General features: G+C 45.6%; 2 protein-coding genes across 2 annotated transcripts; one reads left to right on the top strand and one right to left on the bottom strand.

Annotated features, from left to right (window-relative positions):
- Nucleotides 1–6,817: 6,817 nt before the first annotated feature.
- twnk (twinkle mtDNA helicase) lies at nt 6,818–10,886 on the bottom strand. The gene is made up of 7 exons (XM_034569775.1): nt 10,790–10,886; nt 9,916–10,630; nt 8,572–9,274; nt 8,199–8,439; nt 8,000–8,107; nt 7,751–7,892; nt 6,818–7,533 (listed from the first exon to the last, which is right to left on the bottom strand). Exons 2-7 carry the CDS (start codon nt 10,537–10,539, stop codon nt 7,216–7,218), a joined length of 2,136 nt encoding a protein of 711 aa, XP_034425666.1. The 5' UTR covers nt 10,540–10,630; nt 10,790–10,886; the 3' UTR covers nt 6,818–7,215.
- Nucleotides 10,887–11,066: 180 nt separating this feature from the next.
- mrpl43 (mitochondrial ribosomal protein L43) lies at nt 11,067–12,912 on the top strand. The gene is made up of 3 exons (XM_034569778.1): nt 11,067–11,348; nt 11,440–11,546; nt 12,406–12,912. The coding sequence occupies exons 1-3, from the start codon at nt 11,218–11,220 to the stop codon at nt 12,621–12,623; spliced, it is 456 nt and encodes a 151-aa protein (XP_034425669.1). The 5' UTR covers nt 11,067–11,217; the 3' UTR covers nt 12,624–12,912.
- Nucleotides 12,913–17,516: the final 4,604 nt, after the last annotated feature.

The raw sequence follows: 17,516 nt of genomic DNA, 5'->3' as shown, positions 1-17,516 counted from the left end.
AGTCTGGATGTTTTTTTTCCAAGAACTAAGACTCCGGCTGCCCCGACTGTGCCTCTGGTTTTTTTAAACCTTCCTTTACGTAATTGTTATTATTAACTTACTTATTCATTTATTCTTCTCATGGTGGAATTACAAACCGATCAATTATGGACTTTTAAAATGTTTTAAAGTCCCTGCATGCCCCGCGCTCCTCATAGCACTCACTCAGAGTGCTGCGTTTTAACCCCAGCACTTCCCTTAACTTAAACCTAACCTTAAAATATGTCTTTACCTTAAAATGTAATGATTTATATTATGGGGACTTGCTTTTTGTCTCTATAAGGAAGTCCCTGTTGTGTGAGATGTAGGTCCCTACATGAGTAACACACACACACACGCACACACACAGGTTGGTTCATTTACTTTGTGTGAACGTGGCACACTCGTTAAGTTTTGCTTAATTTTCAAAGAGCTTAGCTCCATTTCTGAGGAAATTGGATTTAGTGAGCAGGCTTTGTGACGCTGGTGCGGCTCCAACAATCAGGGCCCCGGTGGGACTGAAGGAAAATTGTCCTGCACTTATGTGGCAAGTAGAGAATCTGAGAAGAGTTGTTAGAGTAATTGGTAATTGTGTGTGGGTCGAATGCAGCGTGTCTGTTGATAATGACTCCTCACATCCAGCCTCAGAGTCTGCTCTTCGCTCATGCACTCCAGCAGCGGGACACTGTGTTCCCACCGCCCTCTGCTCCGGGCTGGGCCGCGCCGTCCATGCCCAAGATGCCTATCGCTGCCCAAAGCAGCCGGGCCCATACGCAATTATGTTGTGTTGACGGATAATGGCCGCCCCTCTGCATCCACTGAGCACAATTTATTCAGAAACATGCCGGATAGAGATAACTGGAGAAAAGTAATTGGTCAGTGACGCTGCAACTCATTTCACTCAGAAATGGCCCCTGGATCCCTGCGATGTGAGAGGCCATTTCCTGAACGTGAAAGCACGGTCGTTTCCATCATGATACATCAGGCGTGTGCGCGGAGGAAGCCAGGAAAATACATTTTCAGGTTCATGAACTATGAGGGTATTCATGTACAGACCAGATCTTCCGTTTCACACACTTTGCATTTGATTTACAGTAAATTCAGCTCCTGTGTTTGCTGCTTTTCGTGCATCAATCTCACGTTTCTTTCCTTGTGTTATCGAAATACTTTTAAGTGACGTGTCTGCATGTAGAAAATCCATAAAACTGGTTAAAAAATGACAGCAAGATTATGGGCCAATAAAATACTGCAATACCTGCAAAGATACATGACTGACGAGGGGGACGACCTTCTGACACTCGAACTCTCCGTCTGTTTTACCTGCTGGAAGCTCAGATAAGAATCTGCTTCCAAGCCCTGTAAATCAACCTGTAGATCACAAACTGAAGAATAACATTTTTATGATACAGTCTGAAACAACAGACTGGACTGTATTCCACGATGATTCTGGTTAATTACCTCCGCCGCATGAACGAGGTTATTTTTTCATCTGCTATTTTGCAGGATTTTGTGCAAGGAAGTGGATCAGGAAGGAACTAATTAAATTTAGGTTCCGGATCAGAGGCCAGATCCAGGAATTGTTTCACTTTCTTTAAATACGCCGCGTTTTACACAACAAAAACAAAGCTAGCACGAATCCCACTGAATTCAATCAAGCTGCACCAAATTGCACAAACTCATAAGTATAAGTTCTGTCAATATGCATGACTGCAATTCCAAACTTATCGATAACAGCCCCGTAAACCATATCTTCATGAAAATCTAACAGGTTCTACACTAACCATCCGTCCACCAAAGACCCCCCCCAGCCGTCTCATCTCAGCATCCATGTCAGAGGAATTGTTTCTGTCACTTATTGAACAGTGCACTCACTTTGATGGTTTGATGATGGCTTGTTTTTCACATGTGTCTGAACAGAGGATAATGCAATGTGCGGTGATCGGCTTCAAACTTCTGCTGATGATGCAGCGGCGGGCGAACCGCTGGCTGGACGGTCAGTGTGTGCACGCGGTCTGAGACAATTAGGCGGAGAGGGGCCTCCTCTGAAGGCGCCCATGCAGACGGCTAATTTGACAGTGAATGGGCATTTTCTTTGGCCGGGGCTGTGCAGTATGTCTGGTTGGCTGCGTGGCCAAAGCCGTCTCCATCTCCCATTCTTTGTGTCTCTCCTCGCCGTGCTGGAGCCCAGCCAGGCGCCTCACTTATCCCAGTGCAGGACGCTAATTCTGACCACTTGCTTGAGAGGAATGAGGCCCTCCGCTCATTAAAAGCAGAGATGGCGGCCTCTCAAAGTCCCATTAACCAGCTTCATCGTCTATTCCCTTCCCCTCAGAATCCACTTTCCCGACCACAACCCGACACTCTCGTCTCTTACCGCTGCAATTATGCCGTTATTGTCACACCACCTCCAAGCTCTTTTCACCTTTACAAGTTTTCCGGGATGCAGAAATGCTAGAAATGCTTAACAGGGTGGTGCACCCTCTTCAGTCCTTTTCAAGGCTGTTGAATAGCTGTCGAACCCACGGTGCCAGGGAGGATAATCGCCCGTCAGCGTTCTCTTTGGCCACATCTCGCTGTTACATAAGCCCCGGGCACGGTGGTGTCTCTGAAATTCTTTCCCCATCACGTTGAAAAGGCAGAATGTGGCCAGTTGAGCACACAGACTCGGCAGGTGTTTGCAGTGCAGCTCTGTTATCAGGGCTGGACGGACGACTGACGGTCTGTTGCTGATGCCACATGACAGTTCAGCATTAGAGACACGAGCAGACGCTATCGTCACGGTGACTGAGGAGAACCACGAGGGCCACGTTAGCCGGCTGCTGCCAAAACACACACAACAGATCCATACGCAAGCAACTAAAAATACTAGTTGACTTTTGAATGTTTGCAGGTGAACCAAATCCCAAAGAGACAGAAAGCCCTGCAGGTCAGGTCGTGAGTCATTCAGTACATGTATCAGCAGATGATGTCATTGGTGCAAGACGGCAGCGTTCACACCAGGAATATTTTGTCTGTCGGCTCACTGATGTGTTTTTAATGCATTTTAGAAAAACATGGACCTAAATGATGCAGAAGAATCCTCTGAACACACAGACAACACTTTGTAGTGAGATCAATTCATTTGTTGGCTGAAACAAAAATACAGAACATCCTCAGTCTCCCAGTTTCACCTATTGAGCTAAAACATGAGCCTTCTCCTGGTCTGGGAGCTCAGAGGATGTGCACATGGTTATTAATATACACAGCGGCAGGCATACTGTTGGGTAATGTGGGTCAGACGTGCAAAGTGCATGTGAGTAAGTGAGGCAGAGTAAAAAGCCACCCACCCCCCCAACTCCCTCGGGGAAACACTGAGGGGATGCTGGGGCATCTCGAATCAGCCTCCGCTCTGAAACCGCCTCTGGTCCGTCTGCAGGCGCCGGGAGTCCTCAGCGTGTAGAATAAGGAATGCACTTTGAGTTTCTGTGATGGGAACAGGCCTGGTGTTATTTACGAACATTTCTGACTGATTATTAACTGACTCCTTGTAGCCACTGAACTGTCTCTGTACAAATACTGGGCTTCAGTTTCCCACGTCGAAGGAAGAGAAATGTTTCAGAAACAGTAACAGACTGAGTGTACTGATGAACTTGTTCCACATACTCAGTGTGTCCCTGAGAGAACTCGACGTTTCCCCGGCATGTCGTGTCACACTTTCTATTTTAACGTCCGTCTCGGTCCAATAACATTCTCCCTGTGTCTTTAAGACGTTAAAATTCAGGGTTCATTGACCCGGACAAAAAGAAGTGAGCCAGAATATCTACATTAAAATGCTTTGAGAGCTCAGTGATTCAATTCTGAGCTCTTTCATGACTTCCACCACGTCCTGTCCATGTCGGCCTGAAAGTTGAACTTGACAGTTTCCTGTTACATCGGCCAAGGAGGCCATGTTGTTTTCATTGGCGTGACACACACCACTGGATGGATTACCACAGAGCTCGAGTCAGGGAAGTTACAAACAAACAAACAGACGAAAATATAACTGAGGTAATAATAAAGACACGTGATCTGATCTACACAATATCCACGATCAGCAGAAAGTGAATAATACGATCCCGTGTTGCGTGAAGTCACCGAGCAGCGTCAAAGTTCCCGACTGATTAACTCTGATTGAGGGTCTTGAAATTACCTCCAGACCCAAATATTTGGCTAAACGACGGGCAGCTAATGGGGCGGGGAGCTGTGCACGCATGTCATCATCAGCGGCAGCAGCTGGAACCTCGAGCTCAGGTTCCTCGGATCATTATAACGCCCGAATTCTTCTTCTTCCTGTTTGTTAAATCAGTTCGTGGAGTGGATCCATTCGAATACTCATTGTGACATCGGATCGTACATCAGGGTTCGTCTGCGGCTGAAACATCTTTCGATTCTCGTCCTCTCGTGTCCTTTAGCGTTTTAATGAAGGGGAATTTGTTTGGTCTACGCACAATTTGTTTCCTTCGTGATTAAAAGCTGCGTAACTCAAGTCGTTTCATCTCCAGATGGCAACTATTTGAAGAAGCATGCAACGCTCTGATCTGAACGAGCTTTTAAAAACAAAGCAGAACAATCAGCATCCAGCTTTTATCCATTTAACCTAGTAACATTTTTTAGTTTTGCATTCTCACCAACTGTTTACTCCGATAAGAAACAGAGAACTGGAGCTGTTATCGGTAAAGCGCCCTTGGATGAAGCTCGGTAACGCTATTAAAAGTCTGACTAATGGCTCCAGAGTGTAAATATTTGAGAGTTCAAAGTACAACTGCGCGTTCACGTGCATCCTCACGCAATTCTGTGTATTTTTACGTCTTCTGAGGAGCTGGCAGGCGACAGTGGAACCATCATCTGAGCGCAGCAATGCCTGCAAACACAAAGAGCCCCATTCAGAGGCCTCTGCCGCCTCACGGTCCAGAGGACACCCAGAGCCATCCAGCACACAGCCTGGAGTCATTACCAACAGCACAGTGTACTCACACGGCAGTAAAACATTCACAGAAAAACACATTTAAAGACAGGAGACAAGATTAAGTTTGGAACAAAACCGTGACATCATCGTTCAGTGATTTATGTTCGTCAACTACACCAGGAATCGTTCCCACGGTTTACAACAATATTAATATAATGTCCGCTCTCCGAGGAGCTCGGGGCTCCACATACCATGTGTAAAGTGGGTCTGGTGCCAGGAGCTTCCCTGGACCGGTCCGTCAGGGCAGGAGCCAGGAAAGAGCTGGAGAGGCCCCAGTTTTCTCAGTTAAAAGATATAATAGAAGTGTTTCTAAGACTCAGGTTTGGAGCCTCTTGTTTAGAGCTTGTGTCTTAATGTGCAAATATCATAAATCTTTAGTTAATCAGAGTGACTCTTACTGTGAGGCCCTGATATAAAACACACTATTCCCACAACGAAGCGTTTCCTCTGTATCGTAAATCTGAGCTTTATTCGGCTTCGCGGTGATGAAACATGACACGTCGAGCTCGGACGTATCCCAGCAGCCGGTGCAGCACAACGCAGACGTTCTCACCTCTGAATGTTGCCGGTTCTACGTGTAACCGTGCACCAGCGCAGGCCAGGCAGGTCCATTGATCGCACCCATGAAATATTCATGCGAGAGATGATTTGAAACGCACTTTGCATTTACTAAAAGTCACTCGGTGTAAATAATGGATTGAGTAACGTGACGCTGGAGTAAAGAGCAGGTATCAGGCAGGTGGATGGAACCTCGTCACGTGTGAAACCTGACCCCGCTTCATTATCTGCAGCAGCGATTATACTTCTACCTGAACAGTGTAGGATCAACTTTATCTCATGCAGATTGTGCAGTGGCACGCGTGTTTAGAAATCACACAGACATCTGGAGCTAATAACCTTCAGCAGGGAGGTTGTGTTTTCATCCGCCTGTTTGTTTGTCTGTTTGTTAGCAGCATGACACAGAAAAATACTGCGAGGATTAGCATGAAACTTGGCAGGAGGATGAAGTATGAGTCAGGAATGATTCCATTGCATTTTGGTGCAGATCCAGGATTCTTTCCCCCCCGCTTTCTTTAATATTTCCCGAAAGTTCTTGATGAAAAAGCTCAGGTGTGTTTAGGGGACTGATAGAAACCTGTAACTCTGAGTCTTGATTGTTGGGTCTTGGCGGAAGGTGTGAGCTCAACTTAGTGCTACTCCAGTTTCAACTATAAGGAGCCACGCTGTTATTTAACTAACGACATCTTGACCTTTGGAAGGGCACTCAGAGCACGTACCTGCACCGAGGCCGATTGTTCACCTTATCACCGCACTGTGTATACACACGTGTATTTATACACACACAGAGGTTATGAGATCTACTGAGTGAATTTCTATTCTCTCCTGACGCCTCGAGACAAACGTGAATCAGATGCACATGTTTGCAGTTAGTAAATAAGCAGCCATGATGTTTATTGTGGTTTGGTCACATCAGCTCCTGTCTGGAGTCGAATGTGTCACACTGCCCTCTGCTGCCTGCAAACTGAAATACAGCTGAAAATTAAACACACTCAGTCCAATATCGGTCCCTTAAACATGACTGATTTCTTTCATCAAGATCCATGAATTATTCTCTGAGAAATCAATGAAATTGTCAGAAAAACAACTCAATCTTAAAACAATATTACAGGATTTTTAGGTCATTTCTGTACGTCTCCAAAAGATTTCATGGAAATCATTTCTGTAGTTTTTCCTGCTCCCGGACAAACAAACCCAGACGAGAACACAACCTCCTCAGCAGAGAAAGTAAAAACAAGTGCTTGAAGTATAGACTGATTATAAAAGTGGACCTTGCCCTGTTTGATTTCATTTTTTTTAATAAAGCAGCTGGTTCAATAAATCATAATTCAGAACAGTGGTTCTCTGTAAGAGCTTATATCATCATGATATACGACAGTGTTTAAACATGAAAACAGTAGCTTTGTGTCACAGTATATTTTGAAACAGAAGAACTTTAACACTTTCAGAAAAGGGTTCAACTCGTCTTATTATCCAGAACTAAAAACTTTCCAGACTGAACATGTTCAACACTTTACCAGCGTTACTTCAATCCATGCTTATGACGGACATAAAACTGTCTGACATCTTTTATGTAAAATACATGGCAACTTTTTGGCTTTCATAAAATATGAATGTTTAGAGTTATATATATATATGAATGAGTTCTGGTTGGTTTACTTTCCAGCTGCAGGTCTTGGAGTCTTTGTTGTTTTGTTTGCTTTCTCTGCCTTCTCCTTTTTAACCTGGCTCTTCTTCACCGCCGCCTCGTCCTCCTCCGACTCCTCGTTCTCCGGCTTGGAGGCGACCTTCCTCAGTTTGTGTTTGCCTTTGACGGGAGCCGAGAAGGTGAGCGAGGACTTGAGGAAGTCCAGGGGGAAGATGCCGACATCCCCGTCGAAGCGGTTCTTGGTCACCTGCAGGGACCTGCGGCCAGGACACGTCACCAGCTTCTTCTCCTGCAGAATGAGGACGTTGTCGGCTTCCTGGCTGGCCTGGAGGAGGGGGGGGGGGGGGGGGGGGGGGGGGGGGGTTAAAGATCAAGATGTCTTTGTTATGACTTTCAAATAGTATGGCTGGACCCTCAAAACATCCTCCTCCTGTCTTGTGATAACACTCCCTTGCTCTGGGATATGATTCTAACCCTGGTTGCACTAACTACAGTTACAACCCTCAGTACGGTAGAAAAGATCAAACGTTTCTCCGTCTCACCTTAGCAGAACCGAAGATCGACGCCGTCTGCAGTTCACGATCATCCTCCTCCTTCCTGGGGTGGATGATCAGAGTGACGTGGCAGCTGCTGTTGGTGGCGAACTTCCTAAACGCCCCGACAATGTGGTCCTGAACTGCGAACCTGCATCACATGCACCAACATTTAGAAGAACTGTTCCTGAAGGAGCATGTGGATGATTCACTTTTTAAAAAAATCTTGATATTTGTCCTAAGTTAAGTCTCACTCACTTGTCTACTGAGAGGTTTTCCTGTCCCATCATGAACTGCAGGTTGTCAATGACGACGTGGTTTATGTCATAGAGGTAAACGGCATGTTGCATCGTGTCCAGCACCGCCCTGTGGAGAAGGGGAAAGGTTTAGAGACGGGTCAGATCAGGGACTCGGGTTTACGAGCTTTCTGGATTCCCGTGGCGTTGCTGAGTCTCACTTGATGTTCTGCTGCCCGTGAAAAGTCATGAAGTAGAGCGGCAGGTCTTCAAACTTGTCCGCCCAGAAGTCGTACTGCTCCAGGTTCTCCTCCAGCCTCTGCATGGAGAACTGTGTGAGCATGATCTTCGCCAGACGCACGTTGTTGATCTCAAAGCTTCCCCATAACGTGTTGACGCCCTGCATGCAGAGGTCCAGAGCCAACTCACTGATAAAGGTGGTCTTCCCACTGCCAGTAGGACCTGGTGAATAAAGACACATAAAGATAAACTACAAGTGTTTACAACGTACACTCAAACTTTCCCATCCCAAATGAATTATTTTTCAGGACAGATTACAAATAAACGTTGGCCTGCTGTCTGTGTTTCTTATACCTGTGAAAACAGTCAGCTCCCCCTTGCGATGACCCTTCAGGATCCGGTTGAGCTCCAGAAACCTCGTCCACTTCACTCCGGCCACCTGCTCCGTGTTCAGCAGCTCCCCGTACACGTCCTCTCTGAGCTGCTTGAAGGACACGATGGACTTGTGGGCTGCTGGGATGGAGGCGTTGACGATGTGGTTTAAGTTCTTCCCTTGAGCCAGCGCCTCCACGGGACACGGCCGGTACTCCCCCGGGCGCACCAGAGAGCAGCGCCTCAGACCCAGCTTCCGAGAAAAGATCTTCGACGCCTCCCAGGAGCGGATGTCGCCTCCCAGCCACAGCGTCACCCGCTTGAACTGTTCCAGGTAAGGCAGCAGGATCGGAGGAAGGCAGCTGACTCCGCGTGGAAGAGCCACGCTGGGGAGTCCCGTGGCCTGACTCACAGCCAGGGTGTCCAGCTCGTGACCCGTCAGCACCACCTCAGAGTCCATACGGCTCACCAGGGGGAGGCCAAACAGGTTGTAGTAAGAACTACACTTTGGGACGGTAGCTTCATTGTACGTGACTTTGTCGGTGTCTGTGCTTTGGGCGGAGAGGAGCTTCACTCCCTTCAAGGAGCAGTCGGGTCCGCCGAACCAGGGGAAGACCAGACTCTTGGTGGGTTTGAAGAGCCTCACACCGAACTTCTTCAGGGTTGCATTAGAAACCTTTGTGATCTGAAACAAAACATTAACAATAATCAAAAAATACTCCTGACATGTTGTGTAGTATTTTCTTTTTTCCTTTGCTGATGCATTTTGTGATTCAGCCTTTCACAGCTCAACTAATCTCCAGGACCATCTACATGTGTAACAAACCTGTTGTCGTCATTAACTCCGTTCTGAATTTAATATGAATGATGGAGGATTTATTTTTATGTGTGAATTGTATTCGATAATCTCTAAAAAGAGGAAATATTTCACTACTAGTGTAAAATTAAAATGCTTAATCTTAAAAGAATTTGAAAAACTCTTTATGTTAAGTTAACTTGTGTTTTTTACTCTAAATTTTAACAACATATATTTTCAACAGTTACAAAACCAAAGTCATAACTAAGATTGTGTTAAAAATCTACACAATAAATCGTGGACAGAATTGAAGATACGTTAACTTAGTGTAGATCGGGGCTAGTTTGCCTTTTCAACCTTTACCTTCATTACTTATTTCTCTCCATTGATAATGTAAAATCTGTTGAGTCGTCTATGGATGTTCATCCCACATTTATCTTTATTACTTTCGCCAAACCACGATACCAAATGGAGAGGTGGTGGTTACGGGTCATTAACCTCTTCTTTCACTGATTCACACTCGACAGTACCTGGAACATGGTTTTAATCAGCAGAGCCTCGTCCTCTGGGACGTCAGTGAGGGGCACGGCGCTGGACCAGATCCTCTGCACCTCCCTCAGCTCCCTGTCCCTCTCCTCCTGCTCCTCCACGCTGTCTGGATATCCCAGCAGCACATGGGGGCTGAGGACGTCCTGCTCCTCCTTCTGCATCACCTCCAGACAGTCCTGGAGATCCTCCCAGCTCCCCTCCACCAGCGTGTCCTTGCACAGGAACTGCCCGGTGGTTTTGTCGACGAACAGGGAGAACGCGTCCCTCCTCGCCGACGGCTCCACGAAGATGCTCGGGATGTGGAGGCAGCTGTAGCCGTCGTGGAAGGGGATGTCTTTGGAGCGTATGTACTGTTTGATTTCAGTGACTGTGACGGGGGTCACTGGGAGCTCCACAGCGGACTTGGCATCCTTTTTGTAGGCCCTGGTGCCCCCGTGGGCCAGGAAGTAGCCTGCACCCACATATGGAGCCTGAGGGGGCCTGTGGAGGAGCCTGAGGGGGGGGAGCCTCGGACATAGGGATGAGAGAGGTCTGTGGTGCAGGACCTTGGGGTCTGCCGCCTGCAGGAGGCAGGAGGTGCCCTTGAGCAGGAGCCTCCTCCACATCAGTCACCTGGACGGGACAGAGAACCTGCAGCAGACACGACGACATCAACAAACATCAGCCTCCAGGAGAACATGGAAGGTTTGAGTTCACCTGGCTGATCCCAGGAAGGACACAGGCCAGGAAACCGTTATTTTTAAATCAGACGCACACGCACGATGCATGAGGATGAGCGTGCGTGCGTGCGTGAGAGCTTCAGCTACAAACACAGCAAGATAAATCAAGAGGAAAACCCCATAATACTCCACTTACGAGCTCGTGTCATCAGCCTCCAGTCTCCTCCATGCTCCTCGAACCCGGGCTTTTCGGTGCGTTACCAAAACAAGTCCGTGTGAAACACAGGACGGAAGCTGAGGAGGATCACCCGCGAAGTAAAGTCACGTTAAGAAATGTTAACGCTTTATTAAATATAAATAAAACTGAATGTTTTCCTTGAATTTTAATCGTATTCATTGCACATCTAGTTTTATTATTTAGTTTTTCTAAAAAGGGGATGTCAGGTACATGTTTCCCCCCGGGCCTCTTTAGGGGACGGACACCTCTGCACACACTGCCCGTGAACTCGTCCTCTGAGACGGAAGCTGCTCCTTCTTCTCCTCCTTCTCCTTCTTCTCCTCCGGGGGACACGCTTCTAACAGTGACTCCTTCTTAATGACCGTCAGTTAGCCGCCTGTGTCCAGATGTCCTCCAGGGGGACGCCCAGCCGCTTCCTGGCCAGCGTCCTGCGGAACGGGCTCGGCCGCTACGTGCCGCAGCTCAAGCGCATCTCCATCATCTTCTCCAAGAACGCACAGAGCTCGTTGGGAGTCAGGTAATAACACACAGAATGAAGGTCACATTCAGCAACTCAGCACCTCCTCCTCCTCATCACCTCCTTCTCCTTCTTCTCCTTCTCCTCTCAGGGACTTTATCGAGGAGGGGGTGGTGGACTACGCCAAGAACAACCCGGGCACCGTCGTGTACGTGTCCCCTCAGACCTGCAGGATCCCCAAAGTGGTGGCCGAGTATCGTAAGTGCTCGTTCGTCTGTGTTCAACTTCTGTAAAGTATCTAGAGAAACCACCGGGCTCGTTTATCTGACAGGTTCTGTAGTTTCCTGTTTGTTTCACAGGAAGCAAGTGAACAATATAGAGACAGAAATCCATTCAAACCAATGTAAACAAGCTGTGTCCTTCATGTGTGTTGATCTGTCAGAGGCCTCAGGACAAATATTACATTTTTACTACATGTTCAGTTTTACCAATTAATCAGCACCATATTAATTTGCTAGCTACACAGGAATGTCAGTTCATTTAACTGTAGATTAAAGTGCTAATACCTTTTTTATTCAGTACATTCATTTCCAAGGTTATTAAATACTTGTTTTTTTAAACTATTTATAAGCAAATAGTTTTATTTACAATATACTTTGGTCACGTTAAATCATCCAAAAACAAAAACACGGTTTCCAGTAGAAAAGGCTCAGGGCTAAAATCAGTCAGTTCACACACATGTTGAAGTTCTGTGGCTTTTGAATGAAGACATAAGAAAAGCAAATGTGCTTGTTGGCGGCTGTGGCTGAGGGGTAGAGCGGTCGTCTTCCAACCTGAAGGTCGGCAGTTCGATCCCCAGTCTTCCCCATCTGCATGCCCATCATACAGTGCTGCTAATAGATTGTATGTAAGACTAGAAAAGCGCTATATAAATACAGAACCATTTGTTACCACTGTGAGATACTGTAGGGGGCAGTATAACACTGGCTGTTCTGAGACCTTCATCGATTCGAGCAGAGACTTTGTGAACTCGTCTCCCTCAAAAACCTAAACTTCTTGTGTCAGCGACAAAAGTATGATTCATGGTTTCCTCTTTTTTCATTGTACCTTCCTGCAGTAAACGGCAACGTGAGGGAAGAACTCGTCATCAGCAAATCGTCCCCGCAGATTTCAGAGCTTCTGACCAAACTGGCGAATCAGTCCGGCCTGGAGATCATGCGCATCCGCAAACCCTTCCACACGGACAACCCCAGCATCCAGGGCCAGTGGCACCCGTTCACCAACCGGCCCCCGGCCATCGGCCCCATCAGACCCCAGCAGCAGGACTCTGTCTAAGGACTGAACTCTTTCCATCTGTTATCAGCTCATCCTGAGAGCTGCGTTTCGTTTGCAGCAGTTTCCAGTGAATTACTCGGATGTTCTTGCAGAAGATGTCACTGCTGGCTCGGTGTGTTTTTGCCGTGTCCTTCAGCCGGCGGCAGCAGAGCCACTCGAGCCACGTTTTGAATAGACTCCACATGAATCCACCGGACACATATTCAATAGCAGATAACAGTTTTATTTTGAAGAGCAGCACAGGGGGGGAGCAGATGCAACCTTGTATGAAATAAAAAAAGAATTGTGTAAATCTTGGTACTGGTGTTTTTAAATTTAGATTTCCTGTCGGCTTGTGTTTGAACAGCTTGTCAGAATAACATCAACACAGCACAAGTGTCTCCAGTGTTCACTTTTTAAATAGATCATTGAACAGCTTTGTATTTGGGTGACGTCCATGTTTTTACAGTTTTTAGCTGATAAGGGCTCAAGGATTTCTCGCCACACAACCGTTTAAATGGTCCAGAGGTTAAATGAACACGACAGATGTTTGTGTGGTAACTTGAGGGACGACTCTTAACCTCGAGCACGGAGTCGTCCTCTGCTCAGACTGAAGCAGGAACAGAAGAGCTGACACTCCTCCAGTGGGAGATCAGTTCAGATGTCGGCAAAACTCGCTGCGTTCTTCTCACGTCACGTCCTAAATTTATCATTTTTGACTTTAAACGCTCGCCCCACTTTCCCTCAGATGGCGCTGACACCATTCAGACCTATTACTCAAGTAAAAGTATTAATACCACATTAAAAGTATTGATGTATTAGCTCCAAAATGTACTTTTAATTATCAAAAGTAAAAGTACTAATTGTTGAGTACAGTAGTTAAATGTTGAGGTTCATTTTAACAACTCTATACTGTTATTACTGTTATACCATATATAACTTAAATAAGTACATATGAATAAAAAACACCTATATAAATTATTAAAATGTGTAATACTGTATATATTATATATAACTATATACAGTATTTTAATCTATGAAGTATAATTCATATATCAAATTTGAATCTCATCTGAATGTCAGATAAATGTAGTGGAGTGAAAAGTACAATATCTGCCTCTGAAAGTACCTAAAAATGTACTTAATTACAGTACTGCAATTGAGTAAATGTACTTAGTTACTTCATACCATTGCATAAACCTACAGTATAGACAGCAGTTAGTGTTTAGACAATAAAAGAGGCTTAACTTTAATCATCTGTAAATCCTAAATGAAACTCTGCACTCAGGTGCTAATAAAAGCCTGGAATTCAATTTTTAACGTTCTAATGATGTGAAAATGTGTTTTGTGTTTTCATTCTCACCTCTCGTTTAATTTTTTCATTCATCTCCGACACCAGTTAAATTCCTCAGAGGCACCGTGCTCCGTCATCACACCCCCACTCCCCAATGGGAACTCGCACAGCTTGACCCGAGTGGGGACTTTAAAAGGCTCTAAATAAAGAGGCTGTTGCTAAGTTACTAGCTGTGGACGCTGCTCTGAACATTGTCCCCATCCTAAGCTTATGTTATACCTCCGCTCTGTTACACATGTATGTAAGCGGCTGAGATCCCCCCCCCCCCCCCTGTGGCCTCGCCGCTCGCCACGAGCTGACAACCACCGGGAATCATCTGGAGAACACGATCCAGTGTGGACATGTTCTGCATCTTCATTTCCTGACTTCCCCTGTTGACAATGGACATATTGCAAAACACCTTTTTTGTTCCAGTCTGCACATGAGCAAGTTTAATGAACACAAATAAATAAGATGTGATGATAAGATCCAACATAAAAAAAAACAACAGCTCAGGTGGTTGAACCAACGGACAAGAAGCAACAAAGTAATTTCACGTGGTCGTTATTCTTCATTGTCAACATCAGAGAATCGTACAGAACCAAGTTGAAGGAAAGTGCCACAGATTACAGGGGAATACTACAAATGATTTTTAGTAACAACTGTGCAAATTGCAAACTCTACACCAGTTTCTTTGGCCACCACTTAAAGAAATAATCTACACCTACATTAAACACAGCGTAGCTTGCATATTGAATCAGCAGGATGTCGTCACCGTCGCAGAATCTGATAAAACAAGTGCTTCGCTGAGAGGTTTGTGTCCAGAAACGAGATGAATGTAAAACCGGTGACACGTTAGCGACTTCACCTAAAAGTCCAGAGTACAGTTTACAGTGCAGAGCCACTGGCTGTTGTAAACACATTGTCCTTGAGAGAGAGAGAGAGAGCGAAGCAGCAGAATCAGATGAAGCTTCCCACATGTTCAGGGTTGTTCAGCTGTTATATCAGACAAGGGGCGAGAAGAGCAAGTTGAAACTGCAATAAAATTTAACCCAACAGAAGCATTTCCAGCGAGTCGCACCATTAAATTCACACGGAGCAGTTCCATGTTTAATCTGTGTGACACTTACGGGAAGCACGAGAAGTAAATGTCACTCAACTGTTTTTTCGACATTGCACTGAACTCCAGAGAATCTCCTGACATTGTCCCCAGGGTAGAAGCTCCGGGTAATGTCCGAATGAGCGCATGTACAACAGGAGATTCTCTGGAGGCTTCACCAGGAGTGACTTGGCGTGTTGATGTTTCCTGTCTGAGCAGAGACTCTCCTGCTGCGTTTCATATGTTCATATGTTTGGACATTCTCTAGAGTTCATGTCTCACTAGAAACACGAGAACAAGATTAATTGTATGTTGAACTAATGCAGAAAATCTCTCTCTGCCCTTCGCCAACACAAACTCAAGTGCTCTCTGAAAGCTGGCTCTAATTGATTTGGGGGCATCACGGCCATTTGTAAACTCAGCAGGGTCCTTGAGAGAGAGAGAGAGAGAGAGAGAGAGAGAGAGAGACAGAGAGAGAGAGAGAGTACACATGTGAGCAGCAGATGATGCTGTGGTGCAGGGGTGATGAGACGGGGGAGAGAAAGGAGGCAGGGGACAGGAGGACAGAGGAGGAATGAAGAGGAGGATGAAGAGGACGATGAGAAGAAAGCTGAAAACATGCGACCATGCATGAATAACCAGGACGCGTAGAGCAGCTGAAAGTGTCGGGCAAGAAAGCAAAGCTAATTTATTTTTTAAAGAATATCTATTTGTACTAAAATCCTCTGTTACATGTTCAAATAACGCACGGACAAACAAATACTCAGTAAAATGCATATTTGCTTATGGAATTCACTGGATCCAGATTCTTATTAGGATTTCACACACTCATAAATATCAGTCCCCTGAAATTTGTCAGATTTTTTTCATCAATTAACATGAATTATTCATTTAGAAATCTATGAAAAATGTGGAAAAACAAATCCTCAATCAGAACTTTGATCAATTTGTTCAAAGGAGAGACTGATGTTGCTGTAACATCACAGGGAGACGGCAGGACCCAAAAGAACGTGGGTAAAGTTTGAGTTCGCCTCAAAGCAACTGGGCAACGAAATGCAAAGAGCTTCCTGTATAAACAGAGGAGCAAACTTTTTAATAATCATAAAGTGTATCTGTGTTAAAGAAAAGCTGAATCTAGGGCTGATGGACACTTTTCACCTCTCGTCCAACCGGCTGCCTCAGTTAATTAAAAACACCAGAACTCAAGGTGAGGACTTTGAGGCCGACTCCAGGTTTCTCAATCCACACCAGCACATTTACCGCCCGAGTGCATCTCCTCCATTATGATTCCGTCCAGGTTCATAACAAAGTGGCTTTCAAGGGAAAAACGAGAGGATCACAGAAATCTGCCTCGTTTCATCATCATCCCGATTCCCCCACGTCTCCACCGGGACATGAAAGGTCAAGTGTTTCCCGTCCGCCTCTCTACCTGCACGGACGACATTGCTCCATGCAAACACACAGACGCCCCCCCCCCCCCCCTGTCCTCTCCTGGTGGAGGTGAGCCAAACGCTGCCGTTACTGTCACCCTGACAGATGCACGCTGTGAGTCACCGGAGAGGGCCGCCGCCGCCGCTGCTGCAAGAGCTGATTCAAGGCTTTCCTGCAAAGACGGATCTTTATTTGGCCGTGACACGTTTACAAATTACACCCGAGATTCATTTCAGCCACTTCTCTCCACGTTCTACCTGTATTTAATCATAGCGCTGTTTATCTTGCCAGAGGAATACTGTCCGCTCGGCAGTTTGTGTTGTTTTAACATTGCTCTGATGTCAGGTAAACACTGAGGAGGCTTTTGTGAAGGTCCTCGCTTTGCTGGTTTGGGAAACTTGCCACCGGCAGAGGACAAAGAAATCTGTCATTTACCGTTTCTGTATATTTTCCTTGTTGTGACATAATGTTCTGAAAGAATCCAGTGCTTTGAAATATAACTTTCATCTTTCTGTCTCAGGAGGAAGGCAGAATTACTACAACACGGATAAATTCAAGAAGAAGCAGTGGAAGTTGGTGTTGTTCACAATGGTTTATGGGAAGCGTAGTTCCTTCACTCTTTAAATAATTAAGTTCACAGTCTTGTACCTTTGCCTTTTTTTCCATTTGCTCTAAAAATCAAATATTTTATGTTCACGATTCATCTTGTAGCCGGTCGTCCTGGTTCCACACTTAAAACTCTTTCTCAGGATTTTCTGAAATGTCAATGGAGAAAATTCTAAAAGTAAAAGTTTACCCTCTATTGGAACTGACACAACACATTTGTACTTACTGCTGCAACTGTGATGTGAATATTGATATTTACATGAGAATAAAAGACGAGAAAAGAGTGGTTTAAAAAACAAGCTCAAACGTGTGATGTGTCGTGCACGATAACAGAACCGTCTTCTTAAAGTGATGCTCCATATAAAAGCTGTATTTCACTGTGGGATTGAAACAACTGGGGTTTTTGCCGCTTTCACAGAGAAACGAGGATCGTTATCTGACAATT

This window comes from Hippoglossus hippoglossus, chromosome 19, assembly GCF_009819705.1.
Source record: "Hippoglossus hippoglossus isolate fHipHip1 chromosome 19, fHipHip1.pri, whole genome shotgun sequence".
Taxonomy (NCBI): Eukaryota; Metazoa; Chordata; class Actinopteri; order Pleuronectiformes; family Pleuronectidae; genus Hippoglossus; species Hippoglossus hippoglossus.
Note: the sequence above shows the minus strand (reverse complement) of the source record. Positions and strands in the feature narration are given on the sequence as shown.